The sequence below is a fragment of the Oncorhynchus mykiss genome, chromosome 21, assembly GCF_057628025.1.
Source record: "Oncorhynchus mykiss isolate SJ-2025 chromosome 21, ASM5762802v1, whole genome shotgun sequence".
NCBI lineage: Eukaryota > Metazoa > Chordata > Actinopteri > Salmoniformes > Salmonidae > Oncorhynchus > Oncorhynchus mykiss.
The window spans coordinates 58175001-58202215 of record NC_143042.1 but is presented as its reverse complement, the minus strand read 5'-3'; the positions used below and the strand labels follow the sequence as shown (position 1 = coordinate 58202215).

The 27215-nt window shown below is 41.7% G+C and overlaps 1 protein-coding gene across 2 annotated transcripts in view; it reads left to right on the top strand.

Annotated features, from left to right (window-relative positions):
- The window catches only part of LOC118942980 (phosphatidylinositol 4,5-bisphosphate 3-kinase catalytic subunit alpha isoform), a 150089-nt gene that overhangs the window by 89373 nt on the left and 33501 nt on the right, over positions 1–27215 (top strand). For both annotated transcript variants that reach the window (XM_036958414.2, XM_090214958.1), the window contains 5 exons: positions 657–788; positions 2458–2582; positions 4590–4671; positions 18020–18184; positions 18285–18388. In XM_036958414.2, the coding sequence (XP_036814309.1) occupies positions 657–788; positions 2458–2582; positions 4590–4671; positions 18020–18184; positions 18285–18388 (608 nt within the window). The remainder of the gene's footprint in view (positions 1–656; positions 789–2457; positions 2583–4589; positions 4672–18019; positions 18185–18284; positions 18389–27215) is intronic.

The window sequence follows — 27215 nt, the reverse complement described above, 5'->3', positions numbered from 1 at the left end:
AGAGTTCTCTTGATCTCTTCCTCACCCTGTAGGAAACTCCATGTGTTGAACTAGAGTTCTCATGATCTCTTCCTCACCCTGTAGGAAACTCCATGTGTTGAACTAGAGTTCTCATGATCTCTTCCTCACCCTGTAGGAAACTCCATGTGTTGAACTAGAGTCCTCATGATCTCTTCCTCACCCTGTAGGAAACTCCATGTGTTGAACTAGAGTTCTCATGATCTCTTCCTCACCCTGTAGGAAACTCCATGTGTTGAACTAGAGTTCTCATGATCTCTTCCTCACCCTGTAGGAAACTCCATGTGTTGAACTAGAGTCCTCATGATCTCTTCCTCACCCTGTAGGAAACTCCATGTGTTGAACTAGAGTTCTCATGATCTCTTCCACACCCTGTAGGAAACTCCATGTGTTGAACTAGAGTTCTCTTGATCTCTTCCTCACCCTGTAGGAAACTCCATGTGTTGAACTAGAGTTCTCATGATCTCTTCCTCACCCTGTAGGAAACTCCATGTGTTGAACTAGAGTTCTCATGATCTCTTCCACACCCTGTAGGAAACTCCATGTGTTGAACTAGAGTTCTCATGATCTCTTCCTCACCCTGTAGGAAACTCCATGTGTTGAACTAGAGTTCTCATGATCTCTTCCTCACCCTGTAGGAAACTCCATGTGTTGAACTAGAGTTCTCATGGTTCAACCAGGTGGTCCTGTTTCCTGATGAACAGCAGATAGAGGAACATGCCAACTGGACCATCTCTAGAGAACTGGGCTACAACTACTGTCTAGGACTGGTGAGAGAACTGGGTTACAACTACTGTCTAGGACTGGTGAGAGAACTGGGCTACAACTACTGTCTAGGACTGTTGAGAGAACTGGGTTACAACTACTGTCTAGGACTGGTGAGGGAACTGGGCTACAACTACTGTCTAGGACTGGTGAGAGAACTGGGCTACAACTACTGTCTAGGACTGGTGAGGGAACTGGGCTACAACTACTGTCTAGGACTGGTGAGGGAACTGGGTTACAGCTACTGTCTAGGACTGGTGAGAGAACTGGGCTACAACTACTGTCTAGGACTGGTGAGAGAACTGGGTTACAACTACTGTCTAGGACTGGTGAGAGAACTGGGCTACAACTACTGTCTAGGACTGGTGAGAGAACTGGGTTACAACTACTGTCTAGGACTGGTGAGAGAACTGGGTTACAGCTACTGTCTAGGACTGGTCAGAGAACTGGGCTACAACTACTGTCTAGGACTGGTGAGAGAACTGGGTTACAACTACTGTCTAGGACTGGTGAGAGAACTGGGCTACAACTACTGTCTAGGACTGGTGAGAGAACTGGGTTACAACTACTGTCTAGGACTGGTCAGAGTACTGGGTTACAGCTACTGTCTAGGACTGGTCAGAGAACTGGGCTACAACTACTGTCTAGGACTGGTAAGAGAACTGGGTTACAACTACTGTCTAGGACTGGTGAGGGAACTGGGTTACAACTACTGTCTAGGACTGGTGAGGGAACTGGGTTACAACTACTGTCTAGGACTGGTGAGAGAACTGGGCTACAACTACTGTCTAGGACTGGTAAGAGAACTGGGTTACAACTACTGTCTAGGACTGGTGAGGGAACTGGGTTACAACTACTGTCTAGGACTGGTGAGAGAACTGGGTTACAACTACTGTCTAGGACTGGTGAGAGAACTGGGTTACAACTACTGTCTAGGACTGGTGAGAGAACTGGGTTACAACTACTGTTTAGGACTGGTCAGAGAACTGGGCTACAACTACTGTCTAGGACTGGTGAGAGAACTGGGTTACAACTACTCTCTTGGACTGGTGAGAGAACTGGGTTACAACTACTGTCTAGGACTGGTGAGAGAACTGGGTTACAACTACTGTCTAGGACTGGTGAGAGAACTGGGCTACAACTACTGTCTAGGACTGTTGAGAGAACTGGGCTACAACTACTGTCTAGGGCTGGTGAGAGAACTGGGTTACAACTACTCTCTTGGACTGGTGAGAGAACTGGGTTACAACTACTGTCTAGGACTGGTGAGAGAACTGGGTTACAACTACTGTCTAGGACTGGTGAGAGAACTGGGTTACAACTACTGTCTAGGACTGGTGAGAGAACTGGGTTACAACTACTGTCTAGGACTGGTAAGAGAACTGGGTTACAACTACTGTCTAGGACTGGTGAGAGAACTGGGTTACAACTACTGTCTAGGACTGGTGAGAGAACTGGGTTACAACTACTGTCTAGGACTGGTAAGAGAACTGGGTTACAACTACTGTCTAGGACTGGTGAGAGAACTGGGTTACAACTACTGTCTAGGACTGGTCAGAGAACTGGGTTACAACTACTGTCTAGGACTACTGTCTGGTCAGAGAACCAGTCCTAGTCAGAGAACAGACCTCCAGTTCTTTGGTAATGATGGTCCTGTGTTGCTGTGTGTTTCAGAGTAGCAGGCTGGCGTGTGACAGTAGTGTGTCAGCAGCGGATGGTGAGCAGCTCAGGTCTCTCTGTAGCAGAGACCCTCTCTATGAGCTGTCTGAACAGGAGAAGGACTTTCTCTGGAGACACAGGTAACTGCTGTAGGTGGAGTCTGTCTCTTAGCCCAACTCTATACCATTCTATTGGCAAGAAACTGAAATATTGTGCCAAACTAGAATAGGTGTAGATAATACAAGCTGAACCAAATGCCCTCCCTCTCTCTCACCCTCCCTCTCTCTCACCCTCCCTCTCTCTCACCCTCCCTCTCTCTCACCCTCCCTCTCTCTCACCCTCCCTCTCTCTCACCCTCCCTCTCTCTCACACTCTCCATCCCTCCTTCCCTTCCTCCCTCTCTCTCACCCTCCCTCTCTCTCACCCTCCCTCTCTCTCACACTCTCCATCCCTCCTTCCCTTCCTCCCTCTCTCTCACCCTCCCTCTCTCTCACCCTCCCTCTCTCTCACCCTCCCTCTCTATCACACTCTCCATCCCTCCTTCCCTTCCTCCCTCTCTCTCACCCTCCCTCTCTATCACACTCTCCATCCCTCCTTCCCTTCCTCCCTCTCTCTCACCCTCCCTCTCTATCACACTCTCCATCCCTACTTCCCTTCCTCCCTCTCTCTCACCCTCCCTCTCTCTCACCCTCTCCATCCCTCCTTCCCTTCCTCCCTCTCTCTCACCCTCCCTCTCTCTCACACTCTCCATCCCTCCTTCCCTTCCTCCCTCTCTCTCACCCTCCCTCTCTCTCACACTCTCCATCCCTCCTTCCCTTCCTCCCTCTCTCTCACCCTCCCTCTCTATCACACTCTCCATCCCTCCTTCCCTTCCTCCCTCTCTCTCACCCTCCCTCTCTATCACACTCTCCATCCCTCCTTCCCTTCCTCCCTCTCTCTCACCCTCCCTCTCTATCACACTCTCCATCCCTCCTTCCCTTCCTCCCTCTCTCTCACCCTCCCTCTCTATCACACTCTCCATCCCTCCTTCCCTTCCTCCCTCTCTCTCACCCTCCCTCTCTATCACACTCTCCATCCCTCCTTCCCTTCCTCCCTCTCTCTCACCCTCCCTCTCTATCACACTCTCCATCCCTCCTTCCCTTCCTCCCTCTCTCTCACCCTCCCTCTCTATCACACTCTCCATCCCTCCTTCCCTTCCTCCCTCTCTCTCACCCTCCCTCTCTATCACACTCTCCATCCCTCCTTCCCTTCCTCCCTCTCTCTCACCCTCCCTCTCTATCACACTCTCCATCCCTCCTTCCCTTCCTCCCTCTCTCTCACCCTCCCTCTCTATCACACTCTCCATCCCTCCTTCCCTTCCTCCCTCTCTCTCACCCTCCCTCTCTATCACACTCTCCATCCCTCCTTCCCTTACTCCCTCTCTCTCACCCTCCCTCTCTATCACACTCTCCATCCCTCCTTCCCTTCCTCCCTCTCTCTCACCCTCCCTCTCTATCACACTCTCCATCCCTCCTTCCCTTCCTCCCTCTCTCTCACCCTCCCTCTCTATCACACTCTCCATCCCTCCTTCCCTTCCTCCCTCTCTCTCACCCTCCCTCTCTATCACACTCTCCATCCCTCCTTCCCTTCCTCCCTCTCTCTCACCCTCCCTCTCTATCACACTCTCCATCCCTCCTTCCCTTCCTCCCTCTCTCTCACCCTCCCTCTCTATCACACTCTCCATCCCTCCTTCCCTTCCTCCCTCTCTCTCACCCTCCCTCTCTATCACACTCTCCATCCCTCCTTCCCTTCCTCCCTCTCTCTCACCCTCCCTCTCTATCACACTCTCCATCCCTCCTTCCCTTCCTCCCTCTCTCTCACCCTCCCTCTCTATCACACTCTCCATCCCTCCTTCCCTTCCTCCCTCTCTCTCACCCTCCCTCTCTATCACACTCTCCATCCCTCCTTCCCTTCCTCCCTCTCTCTCACCCTCCCTCTCTATCACACTCTCCATCCCTCCTTCCCTTCCTCCCTCTCTCTCACACTCTTCCTCCCTCCCTCTCTCACACCCTCTCTCCTTCCCTCCCTCTCTCCCTCTCCCTCCTTTTCTGTATCCCTCTTTCTCCCTCCCTCCCTCTTTCTCCCTCCCTCCCTCCCTCATCTTCTAGACATTACTGTGTGAACATTCCAGAGTCTCTTCCTAAGCTGCTGCTGTCAGTCAAATGGAACTCTAGAGATGAGTGGTCACAGGTATGGCTGTCTGTCAGTCTGTTTCTCCTCTAGAATACCTGTCTGTCAGTCTGTTTCTCCTCTAGAATACCTGTCTGTCAGTCTGTTTCTCCTCTAGAATACCTGTCTGTCAGTCTGTTTCTCCTCTAGAATACCTGTCTGTCAGTCTGTTTCTCCTCTAGAATACCTGTCTGTCAGTCTGTTTCTCCTCTAGAATACCTGTCTGTCAGTCTGTTTCTCCTCTAGAATACATGTCTGTCTGTCGGTCTGTTTCTCCTCTAGAATACATGTCTGTCTGTCAGTCTGTTTCTCCTCTAGAATACCTGTCTGTCAGTCTGTTTCTCCTCTAGAATACCTGTCTGTCTGTCAGTCTGTTTCTCCACTAGAATACCTGTCTGTCTATCAGTCTGTTTCTCCTCTAGAATACCTGTCTGTCTGTTTCTCCTCTAGAATACCTGTCAGTCTGTTTCTCCTCTAGAATACCTGTCAGTCTGTTTCTCCTCTAGAATACATGTCTGTCTGTTTCTCCTCTAGAATACCTGTCTCTCTGTTTCTCCTCTAGAATACCTGTCTGTCTGTTTCTCCTCTAGAATACCTGTCTGTCTGTTTCTCCTCTAGAATACCTGTCTCTCTGATTGTCCTCTAGAATACCTGTCAGTCTGTTTCTCCTCTAGAATACCTGTCTGTCTGTTTCTCCTCTAGAATACCTGTCTGTCTGTTTCTCCTCTAGAATACCTGTCTGTCTGTTTCTCCTCTAGAATACCTGTCTGTCTGTTTCTCCTCTAGAATACATGTCTGTCTGTTTCTCCTCTAGAATACCTGTCTGTCTGTTTCTCCACTAGAATGCCTGTCTGTTCTCCTCTAGAATACCTGTCTGTCTGTTTCTCCACTAGAATGCCTGTCTGTCTGTCTGTTCTCCTCTAGAATACCTGTCGGTCTGTTTCTCCACTAGAATACCTGTCTGTCTGTTTCTCCTCTAGAATACCTGTCAGTCTGTTTCTCCTCTAGAATACCTGTCTGTCTGTTTCTACTCTAGAATACCTGTCTCTCTGTTTCTCCTCTAGAATACCTGTCTGTCTGTTTCTCCTCTAGAATACCTGTCTGTCTGTTTCTCCTCTAGAATACCTGTCTGTCTGATTCTCCTCTAGAATACCTGTCAGTCTGTTTCTCCTCTAGAATACCTGTCTGTCTGTTTCTCCTCTAGAATACCTGTCTCTCTGTTTCTCCTCTAGAATACCTGTCTGTCTGTTTCTCCTCTAGAATACCTGTCTGTCTGTTTCTCCTCTAGAATACCTGTCTCTCTGATTGTCCTCTAGAATACCTGTCAGTCTGTTTCTCCTCTAGAATACCTGTCTGTCTGTTTCTCCTCTAGAATACCTGTCTGTCTGTTTCTCCTCTAGAATACCTGTCTCTCTGATTCTCCTCTAGAATACCTGTCTGTCTGTTTCTCCTCTAGAATACCTGTCTGTCTGTTTCTCCTCTAGAATACCTGTCTGTCTGTTTCTACTCTAGAATACCTGTCTCTCTGATTCTCCTCTAGAATACCTGTCTGTCTGTTTCTCCTCTAGAATACCTGTCTGTCTGTTTCTACTCTAGAATACCTGTCTCTCTGATTCTCCTCTAGAATACCTGTCAGTCTGTTTCTCCTCTAGAATACCTGTCTGTCTGTTTCTCCTCTAGAATACCTGTCTGTCTGTTTCTCCTCTAGAATGCCTGTCTGTCTGTCTGTTCTCCTCTAGAATACCTGTCGGTCTGTTTCTCCACTAGAATACCTGTCTGTCTGTTTCTCCTCTAGAATACCTGTCTGTTTCTCCTCTAGAATACCTGTCAGTCTGTTTCTCCTCTAGAATACCTGTCTGTCTGTTTCTACTCTAGAATACCTGTCTCTCTGTTTCTCCTCTAGAATACCTGTCTGTCTGTTTCTCCTCTAGAATACCTGTCTGTCTGTTTCTCCTCTAGAATACCTGTCTGTCTGATTCTCCTCTAGAATACCTGTCAGTCTGTTTCTCCTCTAGAATACCTGTCTGTCTGTTTCTCCTCTAGAATACCTGTCTCTCTGTTTCTCCTCTAGAATACCTGTCTGTCTGTTTCTCCTCTAGAATACCTGTCTGTCTGTTTCTCCTCTAGAATACCTGTCTCTCTGATTGTCCTCTAGAATACCTGTCAGTCTGTTTCTCCTCTAGAATACCTGTCTGTCTGTTTCTCCTCTAGAATACCTGTCTGTCTGTTTCTCCTCTAGAATACCTGTCTCTCTGATTCTCCTCTAGAATACCTGTCTGTCTGTTTCTCCTCTAGAATACCTGTCTGTCTGTTTCTCCTCTAGAATACCTGTCTGTCTGTTTCTACTCTAGAATACCTGTCTCTCTGATTCTCCTCTAGAATACCTGTCAGTCTGTTTCTCCTCTAGAATACCTGTCTGTCTGTTTCTCCTCTAGAATACCTGTCTGTCTGTTTCTCCTCTAGAATACCTGTCTGTCTGTTTCTCCTCTAGAATACCTGTCTCTCTGATTGTCCTCTAGAATACCTGTCAGTCTGTTTCTCCTCTAGAATACCTGTCTGTCTGTTTCTCCTCTAGAATACATGTCTGTCTGTTTCTCCTCTAGAATACCTGTCAGTCTGTTTCTCCTCTAGAATACCTGTCTGTCTGTTTCTCCTCTAGAATACCTGTCAGTCTGTTTCTCCTCTAGAATACCTGTCTGTCTGTTTCTCCTCTAGAATACCTGTCTGTCTGTTTCTCCTCTAGAATACCTGTCTGTCACCCTGTTTCTCCTCTAGAATACCTGTCTGTCTGTTTCTCCTCTAGAATACCTGTCTGTCTGTTTCTCCTCTAGAATACCTGTCTGTCTGTTTCTCCTCTAGAATACCTGTCTGTCTGTTTCTCCTCCAGAATACCTGTCTGTCTGTTTTTCCTCTAGAATACCTGTCTGTCTGTTTCTCCTCTAGAATACCTGTCTATCAGCCTGTTTCTCCTCTAGAATACCTGTCTGTCTGTTTCTCCTCCAGAATACCTGTCTCTCTGTTTCTCCTCCAGTATACCTGTCTGTCTGTTTCTCCTCTAGAATACCTGTCTGTCTGTTTCTCCTCTAGAATACCTGTCTGTCTGTTTCTCCTCTAGAATACCTGTCTGTCTGTTTCTCCTCTAGAATACCTGTCTGTCTGATTCTCCTCTAGAATACCTGTCTGTCTGTTTCTCCTCTAGAATACCTGTCTGTCTGTTTCTCCTCTAGAATACCTGTCTGTCCGTTTCTCCTCTAGAATACCTGTCTGTCTGTTTCTCCTCTATAATAAATGTCTGTCTGTTTCTCCTCTAGAATACCTGTCTGTCTGTTTCTCCTCTAGAATACCTGTCTGCCAGCCTGTTTCTCCTCTAGAATACCCGTCTGTCTGTTTCTCCTCCAGAATACCTGTCTGTCTGTTTCTCCTCTAGAATACCTGTCTGTCTGTTTCTCCTCTAGAATACCTGTCTGTCTGTTTCTCCTCTAGAATACCTGTCTGCCAGCCTGTTTCTCCTCTAGAATACCCGTCTGTCTGTTTCTCCTCCAGAATACCTGTCTGTCTGTTTCTCCTCTAGAATACCTGTCTGTCTGTTTCTCCTCTAGAATACCCGTCTGTCTGTTTCTCCTCCAGAATACCTGTCTGTCTGTTTCTCCTCTAGAATACCTGTCTGTCTGTTTCTCCTCTAGAATACCTGTCTGTCAGCCTGTTTCTCCTCTAGAATACCTGTCTGTCTGTTTCTCCTCTAGAATACCTGTCTGTCTGTTTCTCCTCTAGAATACCTGTCTGCCAGCCTGTTTCTCCTCTAGAATACCCGTCTGTCTGTTTCTCCTCCAGAATACCTGTCTGTCTGTTTCTCCTCTAGAATACCTGTCTGTCTGTTTCTCCTCTAGAATACCTGTCTGTCAGCCTGTTTCTCCTCTAGAATACCTGTCTGTCTGTTTCTCCTCCAGAATACCTGTCTCTCTGTTTCTCCTCCAGAATACCTGTCGGTCTGTTTCTCCTCTAGAATACCTGTCTGTCTGTTTCTCCTCTAGAATACCTGTCTGTCTGTTTCTCCTCTTGAATACCTGTCTGTCTGTTTCTCCTCTAGAATACCTGTCTGTCTGTTTCTCCTCTAGAATACCTGTCTCTCTGATTCTCCTCTAGAATACCTGTCTGTCTGTTTCTCCTCTAGAATACCTGTCTGTCTGTTTCTCCTCTAGAATACCTGTCTGTCTGTTTCTCCTCTAGAATACCTGTCTGTCTGTTTCTCCTCTAGAATACCTGTCTGTCTGTTTCTCCTCTAGAATACCTGTCTGTCTGTTTCTCCTCTAGAATACCTGTCTGTCTGTTTCTCCTCTAGAATACCTGTCAGTCTGTTTCTCCTCTAGAATACCTGTCTGTCTGTTTCTCATCTAGAATACCTGTCTGTCTGTTTCTCATCTAGAATACCTGTCTCTCTGATTCTCCTCTAGAATACCTGTCTGTCTGTTTCTCCTCTAGAATACCTGTCTGTCTGTTTCTCCTCTAGAATACCTGTCTGTCTGTTTCTACTCTAGAATACCTGTCTCTCTGATTCTCCTCTAGAATACCTGTCAGTCTGTTTCTCCTCTAGAATACCTGTCTGTCTGTTTCTCCTCTAGAATACCTGTCTGTCTGTTTCTCCTATAGAATACCTGTCTGTCTGTTTCTCCTCTAGAATACCTGTCTGTCTGTTTCTACTCTAGAATACCTGTCTCTCTGATTCTCCTCTAGAATACCTGTCAGTCTGTTTCTCCTCTAGAATACCTATCTGTCTGTTTCTCCTCTAGAATACCTGTCTGTCTGTTTCTCCTCTAGAATACCTGTCTGTCTGTTTCTCCTCTAGAATACCTGTCTGTCTGTTTCTCCTCTAGAATACCTGTCTGTCTGTTTCTCCTCTAGAATACCTGTCTGTCTGTTTCTACTCTAGAATACCTGTCTCTCTGATTCTCCTCTAGAATACCTGTCAGTCTGTTTCTCCTCTAGAATACCTGTCTGTCTGTTTCTCCTCTAGAATACCTGTCTGTCTGTTTCTCCTCTAGAATACCTGTCTGTCTGTTTCTCCTCTAGAATACCTGTCTCTCTGATTGTCCTCTAGAATACCTGTCAGTCTGTTTCTCCTCTAGAATACCTGTCTGTCTGTTTCTCCTCTAGAATACATGTCTGTCTGTTTCTCCTCTAGAATACCTGTCAGTCTGTTTCTCCTCTAGAATACCTGTCTGTCTGTTTCTCCTCTAGAATACCTGTCAGTCTGTTTCTCCTCTAGAATACCTGTCTGTCTGTTTCTCCTCTAGAATACCTGTCTGTCTGTTTCTCCTCTAGAATACCTGTCTGTCACCCTGTTTCTCCTCTAGAATACCTGTCTGTCTGTTTCTCCTCTAGAATACCTGTCTGTCTGTTTCTCCTCTAGAATACCTGTCTGTCTGTTTCTCCTCTAGAATACCTGTCTGTCTGTTTCTCCTCCAGAATACCTGTCTGTCTGTTTTTCCTCTAGAATACCTGTCTGTCTGTTTCTCCTCTAGAATACCTGTCTATCAGCCTGTTTCTCCTCTAGAATACCTGTCTGTCTGTTTCTCCTCCAGAATACCTGTCTCTCTGTTTCTCCTCCAGTATACCTGTCTGTCTGTTTCTCCTCTAGAATACCTGTCTGTCTGTTTCTCCTCTAGAATACCTGTCTGTCTGTTTCTCCTCTAGAATACCTGTCTGTCTGTTTCTCCTCTAGAATACCTGTCTGTCTGATTCTCCTCTAGAATACCTGTCTGTCTGTTTCTCCTCTAGAATACCTGTCTGTCTGTTTCTCCTCTAGAATACCTGTCTGTCCGTTTCTCCTCTAGAATACCTGTCTGTCTGTTTCTCCTCTATAATAAATGTCTGTCTGTTTCTCCTCTAGAATACCTGTCTGTCTGTTTCTCCTCTAGAATACCTGTCTGCCAGCCTGTTTCTCCTCTAGAATACCCGTCTGTCTGTTTCTCCTCCAGAATACCTGTCTGTCTGTTTCTCCTCTAGAATACCTGTCTGTCTGTTTCTCCTCTAGAATACCTGTCTGTCTGTTTCTCCTCTAGAATACCTGTCTGCCAGCCTGTTTCTCCTCTAGAATACCCGTCTGTCTGTTTCTCCTCCAGAATACCTGTCTGTCTGTTTCTCCTCTAGAATACCTGTCTGTCTGTTTCTCCTCTAGAATACCCGTCTGTCTGTTTCTCCTCCAGAATACCTGTCTGTCTGTTTCTCCTCTAGAATACCTGTCTGTCTGTTTCTCCTCTAGAATACCTGTCTGTCAGCCTGTTTCTCCTCTAGAATACCTGTCTGTCTGTTTCTCCTCTAGAATACCTGTCTGTCTGTTTCTCCTCTAGAATACCTGTCTGCCAGCCTGTTTCTCCTCTAGAATACCCGTCTGTCTGTTTCTCCTCCAGAATACCTGTCTGTCTGTTTCTCCTCTAGAATACCTGTCTGTCTGTTTCTCCTCTAGAATACCTGTCTGTCAGCCTGTTTCTCCTCTAGAATACCTGTCTGTCTGTTTCTCCTCCAGAATACCTGTCTCTCTGTTTCTCCTCCAGAATACCTGTCGGTCTGTTTCTCCTCTAGAATACCTGTCTGTCTGTTTCTCCTCTAGAATACCTGTCTGTCTGTTTCTCCTCTTGAATACCTGTCTGTCTGTTTCTCCTCTAGAATACCTGTCTGTCTGTTTCTCCTCTAGAATACCTGTCTCTCTGATTCTCCTCTAGAATACCTGTCTGTCTGTTTCTCCTCTAGAATACCTGTCTGTCTGTTTCTCCTCTAGAATACCTGTCTGTCTGTTTCTCCTCTAGAATACCTGTCTGTCTGTTTCTCCTCTAGAATACCTGTCTGTCTGTTTCTCCTCTAGAATACCTGTCTGTCTGTTTCTCCTCTAGAATACCTGTCTGTCTGTTTCTCCTCTAGAATACCTGTCAGTCTGTTTCTCCTCTAGAATACCTGTCTGTCTGTTTCTCATCTAGAATACCTGTCTGTCTGTTTCTCATCTAGAATACCTGTCTCTCTGATTCTCCTCTAGAATACCTGTCTGTCTGTTTCTCCTCTAGAATACCTGTCTGTCTGTTTCTCCTCTAGAATACCTGTCTGTCTGTTTCTACTCTAGAATACCTGTCTCTCTGATTCTCCTCTAGAATACCTGTCAGTCTGTTTCTCCTCTAGAATACCTGTCTGTCTGTTTCTCCTCTAGAATACCTGTCTGTCTGTTTCTCCTCTAGAATACCTGTCTGTCAGCCTGTTTCTCCTCTAGAATACCTGTCTGTCTGTTTCTACTCTAGAATACCTGTCTCTCTGATTCTCCTCTAGAATACCTGTCAGTCTGTTTCTCCTCTAGAATACCTATCTGTCTGTTTCTCCTCTAGAATACCTGTCTGTCTGTTTCTCCTCTAGAATACCTGTCTGTCTGTTTCTCCTCTAGAATACCTGTCTCTCTGATTGTCCTCTAGAATACCTGTCAGTCTGTTTCTCCTCTAGAATACCTGTCTGTCTGTTTCTCCTCTAAAATACATGTCTGTCTGTTTCTCCTCTAGAATACCTGTCTGTTTGTTTCTCCTCTAGAATACCTGTCTGTCTGTTTCTCCTCTAGAATACCTGTCTGTCTGTTTCTCCTCTAGAATACCTGTCTGTCTGTTTCTCCTCTAGAATACCTGTCTGTCTGTTTCTCCTCTAGAATACCTGTCTGTCTGTTTCTCCTCTAGAATACCTGTCTGTCAGCCTGTTTCTCCTCTAGAATACCTGTCTGTCTGTTTCTCCTCCAGAATACCTGTCTGTCTGTTTCTCCTCTAGAATACCTGTCAGTCTGTTTCTCCTCTAGAATACCTGACTGTCTGTTTCTCCACTAGAATACTTGTCTGTCAGCCTGTTTCTCCTCTAGAATACATGTCTGTCTGTTTCTCCTCAAGAATACCTGTCAGTCTGTTTCTCCTCTAGAATACCTGTCTGTCTTTTTCTGCACTATAATACCTGTCTGTCTATTTCTCCTCTAGAATACCTGTCTGTCAGCCTGTTTCTCCTCTAGTATACCTGTCTGCCTGTTTCTCCTCTAGAATACATGTCTGTCTGTTTCTCCTCTAGAATACATGTCTGTCTGTTTCTCCTCTAGAATACCTGTCAGTCTGTTTCTCCTCTAGAATACCTGTCTGTCTGTTTCTGCTCTAGAATACCTGTCTGTCTGTTTCTGCTCTAGAATACCTGTCTGTCTGTTTCTGCTCTAGAATACCTGTCTGTCTGTTTCTCTTCTAGAATACCTGTCTGTTTGTCCTCTAGAATACCTGTCTGTCTGTCTGTTTCTCCTCTACAACACCTGTCTGTCTGTCTGTCTGTTTCTCCTTTAGAATACATGTCTGTCTGTCTGTTTCTCCTTTAGAATACCTGACTGTCTGTTTCTCCTCTAGAGTACTTGTCTGTCTGTCTGTTTCTCCTCTAGAATACCTGACTGTCTGTCTGTTTCTCCTCTAGAATACCTGTCTGTCAGCCTGTTTCTCCTCTAGAATACATGTCTGTCTGTTTCTCCTCTAGAATACCTGACTGTCTGAAATGTTAATAAAATGTTAAGCAATGCAATAAAGTAATGACTTTACCAATAAGTTACATTACAGGTTATGTTGGCTGACAATTTGTTAGCTACGATATCCTTACGAACCACATAGCATATCATTACAGTGGTATATATCGGTATGTTAGCTAGCTACCTAACGCTAGTTGGCTACTAATACATTGAACTTGCCAGTAAATTAACTAAATGCTATCTAACACGACGTTTATTGACTTGATTATTCTCGTAATTCTTAGCTAAGTGGTCGTTGTGCGTTCTCAGTGGACATGGTTAATTCGTGTGTGTTCGTAAATTCACTCTGGCTATCTACTCTGATCACAGTCTCATCTCAGTGTGCCAGAGCGCAGAATAACTGACACATTTACAAATGGGGGCGGCAGGGTAGCCTAGTGGTTAGAGTGTAGAGGTGGCAGGGTAGCCTAGTGGTTAGAGTGTAGAGGTGGCAGGGTAGCTTAGTGGTTAGAGTGTAGAGGTGGCAGGTAGCCTAGTGGTTAGAGCGTTGGACTAGTAACTGAAAGGTTGCAAGTTCAAACCCCAGAGCTGACAAGGTACAAATCTGTCGTTCTGCCCCTGAACAGGCAGTTAACCCACTGTTCCTAGGCCAGTTAACCCACTGTTCCTAGGCCAGTTAACCCACTGTTCCTAGACCAGTTAACCCACAGTTCCTAGACCAGTTAACCCACTGTTCCTAGGCCAGTTAACCCACTGTTCCTAGGCCAGTTAACCCACTGTTCCTAGGCCAGTTAACCCACTGTTCCTAGACCAGTTAACCCACAGTTCCTAGACCAGTTAACCCACTGTTCCTAGGCCAGTTAACCCACTGTTCCTAGACCAGTTAACCCACAGTTCCTAGACCAGTTAACCCACTGTTCCTAGGCCAGTTAACCCACTGTTCCTAGGCCAGTTAACCCACTGTTCCTAGGCCAGTTAACCCACAGTTCCTAGACCAGTTAACCCACTGTTCCTAGACCAGTTAACCCTAGGCCAGTTAACCCACTGTTCCTAGGCCAGTTAACCCACTGTTCCTAGGCCAGTTAACCCACAGTTCCTAGACCAGTTAACCCACTGTTCCTAGACCAGTTAACCCACTGTTCCTAGACCAGTTAACCCTAGGCCAGTTAACCCACTGTTCCTAGACCAGTTAACCCACTGTTTCTAGACCAGTTAACCCACTGTTCCTAGACCAGTTAACCCACTGTTCCTAGACCAGTTAACCCACTGTTCCTAGGCCAGTTAACCCACTGTTCCTAGGCCAGTTAACCCACTGTTCCTAGGCCAGTTAACCCACTGTTCCTAGACCAGTTAACCCACAGTTCCTAGACCAGTTAACCCACTGTTCCTAGGCCAGTTAACCCACTGTTCCTAGACCAGTTAACCCACAGTTCCTAGACCAGTTAACCCACTGTTCCTAGGCCAGTTAACCCACTGTTTCTAGGCCAGTTAACCCACTGTTCCTAGGCCAGTTAACCCACAGTTCCTAGACCAGTTAACCCTAGGCCAGTTAACCCACTGTTCCTAGACCAGTTAACCCACTGTTTCTAGACCAGTTAACCCACTGTTCCTAGACCAGTTAACCCACTGTTCCTAGACCAGTTAACCCACTGTTCCTAGACCAGTTAACCCACTGTTCCTAGACCAGTTAACCCACTGTTCCTTGGCCAGTTAACCCACTGTTCCTAGACCAGTTAACCCACTGTTCCTAGACCAGTTAACCCACTGTTCCTAGGCCAGTTAACCCACTGTTCCTAGGCCAGTTAACCCACTGTTCCTAGACCAGTTAACCCACTGTTCCTAGACCAGTTAACCCACTGTTCCTAGACCAGTTAACCCACTGTTTCTAGACCAGTTAACCCACTGTTCCTAGACCAGTTAACCCACTGTTTCTAGACCAGTTAACCCACTGTTCCTAGGCCAGTTAACCCACTGTTCCTAGGCCAGTTAACCCACTGTTCCTAGACCAGTTAACCCACTGTTCCTAGACCAGTTAACCCACAGTTCCTAGACCAGTTAACCCACTGTTCCTAGGCCAGTTAACCCACTGTTCCTAGGCCAGTTAACCCACTGTTCCTAGACCAGTTAACCCACTGTTCCTAGACCAGTTAACCCACTGTTCCTAGACCAGTTAACCCACTGTTCCTAGACCAGTTAACCCACTGTTCCTAGGCCAGTTAACCCACTGTTCCTAGACCAGTTAACCCACTGTTCCTAGACCAGTTAACCCACTGTTCCTAGGCCAGTTAACCCACTGTTCCTAGGCCAGTTAACCCACTGTTCCTAGGCCAGTTAACCCACTGTTCCTAGGCCAGTTAACCCACTGTTCCTAGACCAGTTAACCCACAGTTCCTAGACCAGTTAACCCACTGTTCCTAGGCCAGTTAACCAACTGTTCCTAGACCAGTTAACCCACAGTTCCTAGACCAGTTAACCCACTGTTCCTAGGCCAGTTAACCCACTGTTCCTAGGCCAGTTAACCCACTGTTCCTAGGCCAGTTAACCCACAGTTCCTAGACCAGTTAACCCACTGTTCCTAGACCAGTTAACCCTAGGCCAGTTAACCCACTGTTCCTAGGCCAGTTAACCCACTGTTCCTAGGCCAGTTAACCCACAGTTCCTAGACCAGTTAACCCACTGTTCCTAGACCAGTTAACCCACTGTTCCTAGACCAGTTAACCCTAGGCCAGTTAACCCACTGTTCCTAGACCAGTTAACCCACTGTTTCTAGACCAGTTAACCCACTGTTCCTAGACCAGTTAACCCACTGTTCCTAGACCAGTTAACCCACTGTTCCTAGACCAGTTAACCCACTGTTCCTTGGCCAGTTAACCCACTGTTCCTAGACCAGTTAACCCACTGTTCCTAGACCAGTTAACCCACTGTTCCTAGGCCAGTTAACCCACTGTTCCTAGGCCAGTTAACCCACTGTTCCTAGACCAGTTAACCCACTGTTCCTAGACCAGTTAACCCACTGTTCCTAGACCAGTTAACCCACTGTTTCTAGACCAGTTAACCCACTGTTCCTAGACCAGTTAACCCACTGTTTCTAGACCAGTTAACCCACTGTTCCTAGGCCAGTTAACCCACTGTTCCTAGGCCAGTTAACCCACTGTTCCTAGGCCAGTTAACCCACTGTTCCTAGGCCAGTTAACCCACTGTTCCTAGGCCAGTTAACCCACTGTTCCTAGACCAGTTAACCCACTGTTCCTAGACCAGTTAACCCACTGTTCCTAGACCAGTTAACCCACTGTTTCTAGACCAGTTAACCCACTGTTCCTAGACCAGTTAACCCACTGTTCCTAGACCAGTTAACCCACAGTTCCTAGGCCAGTTAACCCACTGTTCCTAGACCAGTTAACCCACAGTTCCTAGACCAGTTAACCCACTGTTCCTAGGCCAGTTAACCCACTGTTCCTAGACCAGTTAACCCACAGTTCCTAGACCAGTTAACCCACTGTTCCTAGACCAGTTAACCCACTGTTCCTAGGCCAGTTAACCCACTGTTCCTAGACCAGTTAACCCACTGTTCCTAGGCCAGTTAACCCACTGTTCCTAGACCAGTTAACCCACTGTTCATAGGCCAGTTAACCCACTGTTCCTAGGCCAGTTAACCCACTGTTCCTAGACCAGTTAACCCACAGTTCCTAGGCCAGTTAACCCACTGTTCCTAGACCAGTTAACCCACTGTTCCTAGGCCAGTTAACCCACTGTTCCTAGGCCAGTTAACCCACTGTTCCTAGACCAGTTAACCCACAGTTCCTAGGCCAGTTAACCCACTGTTCCTAGACCAGTTAACCCCACTGTTCCTAGGCCAGTTAACCCACTGTTCCTAGGTCGTCATTGAAAATAAGAATTTGTTCTTAACTGACTTGCCTGGTTAAATAAAGGTAAAATACTAAAAAAATAAACAAATGCTCAATTAAATGTCGGCAAAAAAGAGTAATAAAAAAAACCTTCATTAAATTGTTGCCAGCAGCACAGTTAGTCACCAACGCTCTGGATAACATGAAAACTGCTTATCCAGCTCTGCTAGCGGGAGTAAAATGGTCTCTCCCTCTCTCTCCCTCTCCTCTCTCTCTCTCTCTCTCCTCTCCTGTCTCTCTCTCTGTGTGTCCTCCGCCCCCCTCTCTCCTCTCTCTCCCTCTGTCTCCCTCTATGTGTCCTTCGCCCCCCTCTCTCTCTGTCTCTCTGTCTCTCTGTCTCCCTCTCTGTGTGTCCTCCGCCCCCCTCTCTCCTCTCTCTCTCTCTGTGTGTCCTCCGCCCCCCTCTCTCCCCTCTCTCTCTCTGTGTGTCCTCCGCCCCCCTCTCTCCCCTCTCTCTGTCTCTCTGTCTCTCTCTCTGTGTGTCCTCCGCCCCCCTCTCTCCTCTCTCTCTCTCTGTGTGTCCTCCGCCCCCCTCTCTCCCCTCTCTCTCTCCCTCTGTCTCCCTCTATGTGTCCTTCGCCCCCCTCTCTCCCTCTCCTCTCTCTCTCTGTCTCTCTGTCTCCCTCTCTGTGTGTCCTCCGCCCCCCTCTCTCCTCTCTCTCTCTCTGTGTGTCCTCCGCCCCCCTCTCTCCCCTCTCTCTCTGTCTCTCTGTCTCCCTCTCTGTGTGTCCTCCGCCCCCCTCTCTCCCCTCTCTCTCTCCCTCTGTCTCCCTCTATGTGTCCTTCGCCCCCCTCTCTCCCTCTCCTCTCTCTCTCTGTCTCTCTGTCTCCCTCTCTGTGTGTCCTCCGCCCCCCTCTCTCCTCTCTCTCTCTCTGTGTGTCCTCCGCCCCCCTCTCTCCCCTCTCTCTCTGTCTCTCCCTCTCCCTCTCTGTGTCCTCCGCCCCCCTCTAGATGTACTGTTTATTGCGTGACTGGCCCCTGATGCAACCAGAGAGTGCTCTGGAGCTGTTGGACTGTAACTTTCCTGACCCCATGGTTCGAGAGTTCGCCCTGCGCTGCCTCGTACAGGGCCTCACTGACGACAAGCTCAGTCAGTACCTTCTACAGCTAGTACAGGTCTGTCTGTCTGTCTGTCTGTCTGTCTGTCTGTCTTGTAGTCTAACACTAGGCTTAATCTGTGTCTGGACCCATAGTGTACATCTGTCCCATTTCTCAGGTGTTGAAGTATGAGATGTACCTGGACAACCCTCTGGCCAGGTTCCTCATTAAGAAGGCTCTGACTAACCAGAGGATAGGACATTTCTTCTTCTGGCATCTCAAGTAAGTCTACTCTATAACGCCCTATTCCCTGCCTAGTGCACTACTATAACACCCTATTCCCTGCCTAGTGCACTACTAGAACACCCTATTCCCTCCCTAGTGCACTACTATAACACCCTATTCCCTGCCTAGTGCACTACTATAACACCCTATTCCCTCCCTAGTGCACTACTATAACACCCTATTCACCCTCCCTAGTGCACTACTATAACACCCTATTCACCCTACCTAGTGCACTACTATAACACCTTATTCACCCTACCTAGTGCACTACTATAACACCCTATTCCCTACCTAGTGCACTACTATAACACCCTATTCCCTCCCTAGTGCACTACTATAACACCCTATTCACCCTACCTAGTGCACTACTATAACACCTTATTCACCCTACCTAGTGCACTACTATAACACCCTATTCACCCTACCTAGTGCACTACTATAACACCTTATTCACCCTACCTAGTGCACTACTATAACACCCTATTCCCTACCTAGTGCACTACTATAACACCCTATTCCCTCCCTAGTGCACTACTATAACACCTTATTCACCCTACCTAGTGCACTACTATAACACCCTATTCCCTACCTAGTGCACTACTATAACACCCTATTCCCTCCCTAGTGCACTACTATAACACCCTATTCACCCTACCTAGTGCACTACTATAACACCTTATTCACCCTACCTTGTGCACTACTATAACACCCTATTCCCTGCCTAGTGCACTACTATAACACCCTATTCCCTGCCTAGTGCACTAGTATAACACCCTATTTGCCCTACCTAGTGCACTACTATAACACCCTACCTAGTGCAGTACTATAACACCCTACCTAGTGCACTACTATAACACCCTACCCAGTGCACTACTATAACACCCTACCTAGTGCACTACTATAACACCTTATTCACCCTACCTAGTGCACTACTATAACACCTTATTCACCCTACCTAGTGCACTACTATAACACCCTATTCACCCTCCCTAGTGCACTACTATAACACCCTGTTCACCCTACCTAGTGCACTACTATAACACCCTATTCACCCTCCCTAGTGCACTACTATAACACCCTAATGAGCACCGTAGCTCATATACAGTTGGAAGTCAGAAGTTTACATACACTCAATTAGTATTTGGTAGCATTGCCTTTAAATTGCTTAACTTGGGTCAAACGTTTTGGGTAGCCTTACACAAGCTTCCCACAATAAGTTGGGTGAATTTTGGCCCATTCCTCCTGACAGAGCTGGTGTAACTGAGTCAGGTTTGTAGGCCTCCTTGCTCGCACACGCTTTTTCAGTTCTGCCCACAAATGTTCTATAGGTTTGAGGTCAGGGCTTTGTGATGGCAACTCCAATAACTTGACTTTGTTGTCCTTAAGCCATTTTGCCACAACTTTGGAAGTATGCTTGGGGTCATTGTCCATTTGGAAGACACATTTGCAACCAAGCTTTAACTTCCTGACTGATGTCTTGAGATGTTGCTTCAATATATCCACATAATGTTCCTACCTCATGATGACATTTATTTTGTGAAGTGCACCAGTCCCTCCTGCAGCAAAGCACCCCTACAACATGATGCTACCACCCCCGTGCTTCACGGTTGGGATGGTGTTCTTCGGCTTGCAAGCCTCCCCCTTATTCCTCCAAACATAACGATGGTCATTATGGCCAATCAGTTATATTTTTGTTTCATCAGACCAGAGGACATTTCTCCAAAAAGTACGATCTTTGTCCCCATGTGCAGTTGCAAACCGTAGTCTGGCTTTTTTATGGCAGTTTTGGAGCAGTGGCTTCTTCCTTGCTGAGCGGCCTTTCAGGTTATGTCGATGTAGGACTCGTTTTACTGTGGATATAGATACTTTGGTACCCTGTTTCCTCCAGCATCTTCACAAGGTCCTTTGCTGTTGTTCTGGGATTGATTTGCACTTTTTGCACCAAAGTACGTTCATATCTAGGAGACAGAACGCATCTCCTTCCTGAGCGGTATGACGGCTGCATGGTCCCAGGGTGTTTATACTTGCGTACTATTGTTTGTACAGATGAACGTGGTACCTTCAGGTGTTTGGAAATTGCTCCCAAGGATGAACCAGACTTGTGGAGGTCTACAATTATTTTTCTGAGGTCTTGGCTGATTTATTTAGATTTTCTCATGATGTCAAGCAAAGAGGCACTGAGTTTAAAGGTAGGCCTTGAAATACATCCACAGGTACACCTCCAATTGACTGAAATCATGTAAATTAGCCTATCAGAAGCTTCTAAAGGCATGACATCATTTTCTGGAATTTTCCAAGCTGTTTAAAGGCACAGTCAACTTAGTGTATGTAAACTTCTGACCTAATGGAATTGTGATACAGTGAATTATAAGTGAAATAATCTGTCTGTAAATTGTTGTAAAAATGACTTGTGTCATGCACAAAGTAGATGTCCTAACCGACTTGCCAAAACTATAGTTTGTTAACAAGACATTTGTGGAGTCGTTGAAAAATGAGTTTTAATGACTCCAAACTAAGTGTTGTATGTCCATTTCCAACTTCAACTGTAGCTACTTAATGAGCACCGTAGCTCATATATCTACTTAATGAGCACCATAGCTCATATTGCTACTTAATGAGCACCGTAGCTCATATATCTACTTAATGAGCACCGTAGCTCATATTGCTACTTAATGAGCACCGTAGCTCATATAACTTTGTCATTATACATATAGCTACTTTATTGACTCAACGCTGTGCTTGGTTCCGGGATTCTTTTAGATTACTACTACTAGATTTATAATCCACTACTATTAGATTTATAATCCACTACTACTAGATTTATAATCCACTACTACTAGATTTATAATCCACTACTATTAGATTTATAATCCACTACTACTAGATTTATAATCCACTACTATTAGATTTATAATCCACTACTATTAGATTTATAATCCACTACTATTAGATTTATAATCCACTACTATTAGATTTATAATCCACTACTATTAGATTTATAATCCACTACTATTAGATTTATAATCCACTACTACTAGATTTATAATCCACTACTATTAGATTTATAATCCACTACTATTAGATTTATAATCCACTACTACTAGATTTATAATCCACTACTATTAGATTTATAATCCACTACTATTAGATTTATAATCCACAACTATTAGATGTATAATCCACTACTATTAGATTTATAATCCACTACTATTAGATTTATAATCCACTACTACTAGATTTATAATCCACTACTATTAGATTTATAATCCACTACTATTAGATTTATAATCCACTACTATTAGATTTATAATCCACTACTACTAGATTTATAATCCACTACTACTAGATTTATAATCCACTACTATTAGATTTATAATCCACTACTATTAGATTTATAATCCACTACTATTAGATTTATAATCCACTACTACTAGATTTATAATCCACTACTACTAGATTTATAATCCACTACTATTAGATTTATAATCCACTACTATTAGATTTATAATCCACTACTACTAGATTTATAATCCACTACTATTAGATTTATAATCCACTACTATTAGATTTATAATCCACTACTATTAGATTTATAATCCACTACTATTAGATTTATAATCCACTACTATTAGATTTATAATCCACTACTATTAGATTTATAATCCACTACTATTAGATTTATAATCCACTACTATTAGATTTATAATCCACTACTATTAGATTTATAATCCACTACTATTAGATTTATAATCCACTACTACTAGATTTATAATCCACTACTATTAGATTTATAATCCACTACTATTAGATTTATAATCCACTACTATTAGATTTATAATCCACTACTACTAGATTTATAATCCACTACTATTAGATTTATAATCCACTACTATTAGATTTATAATCCACTACTACTAGATTTATAATCCACTACTATTAGATTTATAATCCACTACTATTAGATTTATAATCCACTACTATTAGATTTATAATCCACTACTATTAGATTTATAATCCACTACTATTAGATTTATAATCCACTACTATTAGATTTATAATCCACTACTATTAGATTTATAATCCACTACTATTAGATTTATAGTCCACTACTATTAGATTTATAATCCACTACTACTAGATTTATAATCCACTACTACTAGATTTATAATCCACTACTATTAGATTTATAATCCACTACTACTAGATTTATAATCCACTACTACTAGATTTATAATCCACTACTATTAGATTTATAATCCACTACTATTAGATTTATAATCCACTACTACTAGATTTATAATCCACTACTACTAGATTTATAATCCACTACTATTAGATTTATAATCCACTACTACTAGATTTATAATCCACTACTATTAGATTTATAATCCACTACTATTAGATTTATAATCCACTACTATTAGATTTATAATCCACTACTATTAGATTTATAATCCACTACTATTAGATTTATAATCCACTACTATTAGATTTATAATCCACTACTATTAGATTTATAATCCACTACTACTAGATTTATAATCCACTACTATTAGATTTATAATCCACTACTATTAGATTTATAATCCACTACTATTAGATTTATAATCCACTACTATTAGATTTATAATCCACTACTACTAGATTTATAATCCACTACTATTAGATTTATAATCCACTACTACTAGATTTATAATCCACTACTATTAGATTTATAATCCACTACTATTAGATTTATAATCCACTACTACTAGATTTATAATCCACTACTATTAGATTTATAATCCACTACTACTAGATTTATAATCCACTACTACTAGATTTATAATCCACTACTACTAGATTTATAATCCACTACTACTAGATTTATAATCCACTACTACTAGATTTATAATCCACTACTACTAGATTTATAATCCACTACTATTAGATTTATAATCCACTACTACTAGATTTATAATCCACTACTATTAGATTTATAATCCACTACTATTAGATTTATAGTCCACTACTATTAGATTTATAATCCACTACTATTAGATTTATAATCCACTACTATTAGATTTATAATCCACTACTACTAGATTTATAATCCACTACTATTAGATTTATAATCCACTACTACTAGATTTATAATCCACTACTATTAGATTTATAATCCACTACTATTAGATTTATAATCCACTACTATTAGATTTATAGTCCACTACTATTAGATTTATAATCCACTACTACTAGATTTATAATCCACTACTACTAGATTTATAATCCACTACTATTAGATTTATAATCCACTACTACTAGATTTATAATCCACTACTACTAGATTTATAATCCACTACTATTAGATTTATAATCCACTACTATTAGATTTATAATCCACTACTACTAGATTTATAATCCACTACTATTAGATTTATAATCCACTACTATTAGATTTATAATCCACTACTACTAGATTTATAATCCACTACTATTAGATTTATAATCCACTACTACTAGATTTATAATCCACTACTATTAGATTTATAATCCACTACTATTAGATTTATAATCCACTACTATTAGATTTATAGTCCACTACTATTAGATTTATAATCCACTACTACTAGATTTATAATCCACTACTACTAGATTTATAATCCACTACTATTAGATTTATAATCCACTACTACTAGATTTATAATCCACTACTACTAGATTTATAATCCACTACTATTAGATTTATAATCCACTACTATTAGATTTATAATCCACTACTACTAGATTTATAATCCACTACTACTAGATTTATAATCCACTACTATTAGATTTATAATCCACTACTACTAGATTTATAATCCACTACTATTAGATTTATAATCCACTACTATTAGATTTATAATCCACTACTATTAGATTTATAATCCACTACTATTAGATTTATAATCCACTACTATTAGATTTATAATCCACTACTATTAGATTTATAATCCACTACTATTAGATTTATAATCCACTACTACTAGATTTATAATCCACTACTGTTAGATTTATAATCCACTACTATTAGATTTATAATCCACTACTATTAGATTTATAATCCACTACTATTAGATTTATAATCCACTACTACTAGATTTATAATCCACTACTATTAGATTTATAATCCACTACTACTAGATTTATAATCCACTACTATTAGATTTATAATCCACTACTATTAGATTTATAATCCACTACTACTAGATTTATAATCCACTACTATTAGATTTATAATCCACTACTACTAGATTTATAATCCACTACTACTAGATTTATAATCCACTACTACTAGATTTATAATCCACTACTACTAGATTTATAATCCACTACTACTAGATTTATAATCCACTACTACTAGATTTATAATCCACTACTATTAGATTTATAATCCACTACTACTAGATTTATAATCCACTACTATTAGATTTATAATCCACTACTATTAGATTTATAGTCCACTACTATTAGATTTATAATCCACTACTATTAGATTTATAATCCACTACTATTAGATTTATAATCCACTACTACTAGATTTATAATCCACTACTATTAGATTTATAATCCACTACTACTAGATTTATAATCCACTACTATTAGATTTATAATCCACTACTATTAGATTTATAATCCACTACTATTAGATTTATAATCCACTACTACTAGATTTATAATCCACTACTACTAGATTTATAATCCACTACTATTAGATTTATAATCCACTACTACTAGATTTATAATCCACTACTATTAGATTTATAATCCACTACTATTAGATTTATAATCCACTACTATTAGATTTATAATCCACTACTATTAGATTTATAATCCACTACTACTAGATTTATAATCCACTACTACTAGATTTATAATCCACTACTATTAGATTTATAATCCACTACTATTAGATTTATAATCCACTACTACTAGATTTATAATCCACTACTGTTAGATTTATAATCCACTACTATTAGATTTATAATCCACTACTATTAGATTTATAATCCACTACTATTAGATTTATAATCCACTACTACTAGATTTATAATCCACTACTATTAGATTTATAATCCACTACTACTAGATTTATAATCCACTACTATTAGATTTATAATCCACTACTATTAGATTTATAATCCACTACTACTAGATTTATAATCCACTACTATTAGATTTATAATCCACTACTACTAGATTTATAATCCACTACTACTAGATTTATAATCCACTACTACTAGATTTATAATCCACTACTACTAGATTTATAATCCACTACTACTAGATTTATAATCCACTACTACTAGATTTATAATCCACTACTATTAGATTTATAATCCACTACTACTAGATTTATAATCCACTACTATTAGATTTATAATCCACTACTATTAGATTTATAGTCCACTACTATTAGATTTATAATCCACTACTATTAGATTTATAATCCACTACTATTAGATTTATAATCCACTACTACTAGATTTATAATCCACTACTATTAGATTTATAATCCACTACTACTAGATTTATAATCCACTACTATTAGATTTATAATCCACTACTATTAGATTTATAATCCACTACTATTAGATTTATAATCCACTACTACTAGATTTATAATCCACTACTACTAGATTTATAATCCACTACTATTAGATTTATAATCCACTACTACTAGATTTATAATCCACTACTATTAGATTTATAATCCACTACTATTAGATTTATAATCCACTACTATTAGATTTATAATCCACTACTATTAGATTTATAATCCACTACTACTAGATTTATAATCCACTACTACTAGATTTATAATCCACTACTATTAGATTTATAATCCACTACTATTAGATTTATAATCCACTACTATTAGATTTATAATCCACTACTACTAGATTTATAATCCACTACTACTAGATTTATAATCCACTACTATTAGATTTATAATCCACTACTATTAGATTTATAATCCACTACTATTAGATTTATAATCCACTACTACTAGATTTATAATCCACTACTATTAGATTTATAATCCACTACTATTAGATTTATAATCCACTACTACTAGATTTATAATCCACTACTACTAGATTTATAATCCACTACTATTAGATTTATAATCCACTACTACTAGATTTATAATCCACTACTACTAGATTTATAATCCACTACTATTAGATTTATAATCCACTACTATTAGATTTATAATCCACTACTATTAGATTTATAATCCACTACTACTAGATTTATAATCCACTACTATTAGATTTATAGTCCACTACTACTAGATTTATAGTCCACTACTACTAGATTTATAATCCACTACTACTAGATTTATAATCCACTACTATTAGATTTATAATCCACTACTATTATATTTATAATCCACTACTACTAGATTTATAATCCACTACTATTAGATTTATAATCCACTACTACTAGATTTATAATCCACTACTACTAGATTTATAATCCACTACTATTAGATTTATAATCCACTACTACTAGATTTATAATCCACTACTATTAGATTTATAATCCACTACTATTAGATTTATAATCCACTACTACTAGATTTATAATCCACTACTATTAGATTTATAATCCACTACTACTAGATTTATAATCCACTACTATTAGATTTATAATCCACTACTATTAGATTTATAATCCACTACTATTAGATTTATAATCCACTACTATTATATTTATAATCCACTACTACTAGATTTATAATCCACTACTACTAGATTTATAATCCACTACTATTAGATTTATAATCCACTACTATTAG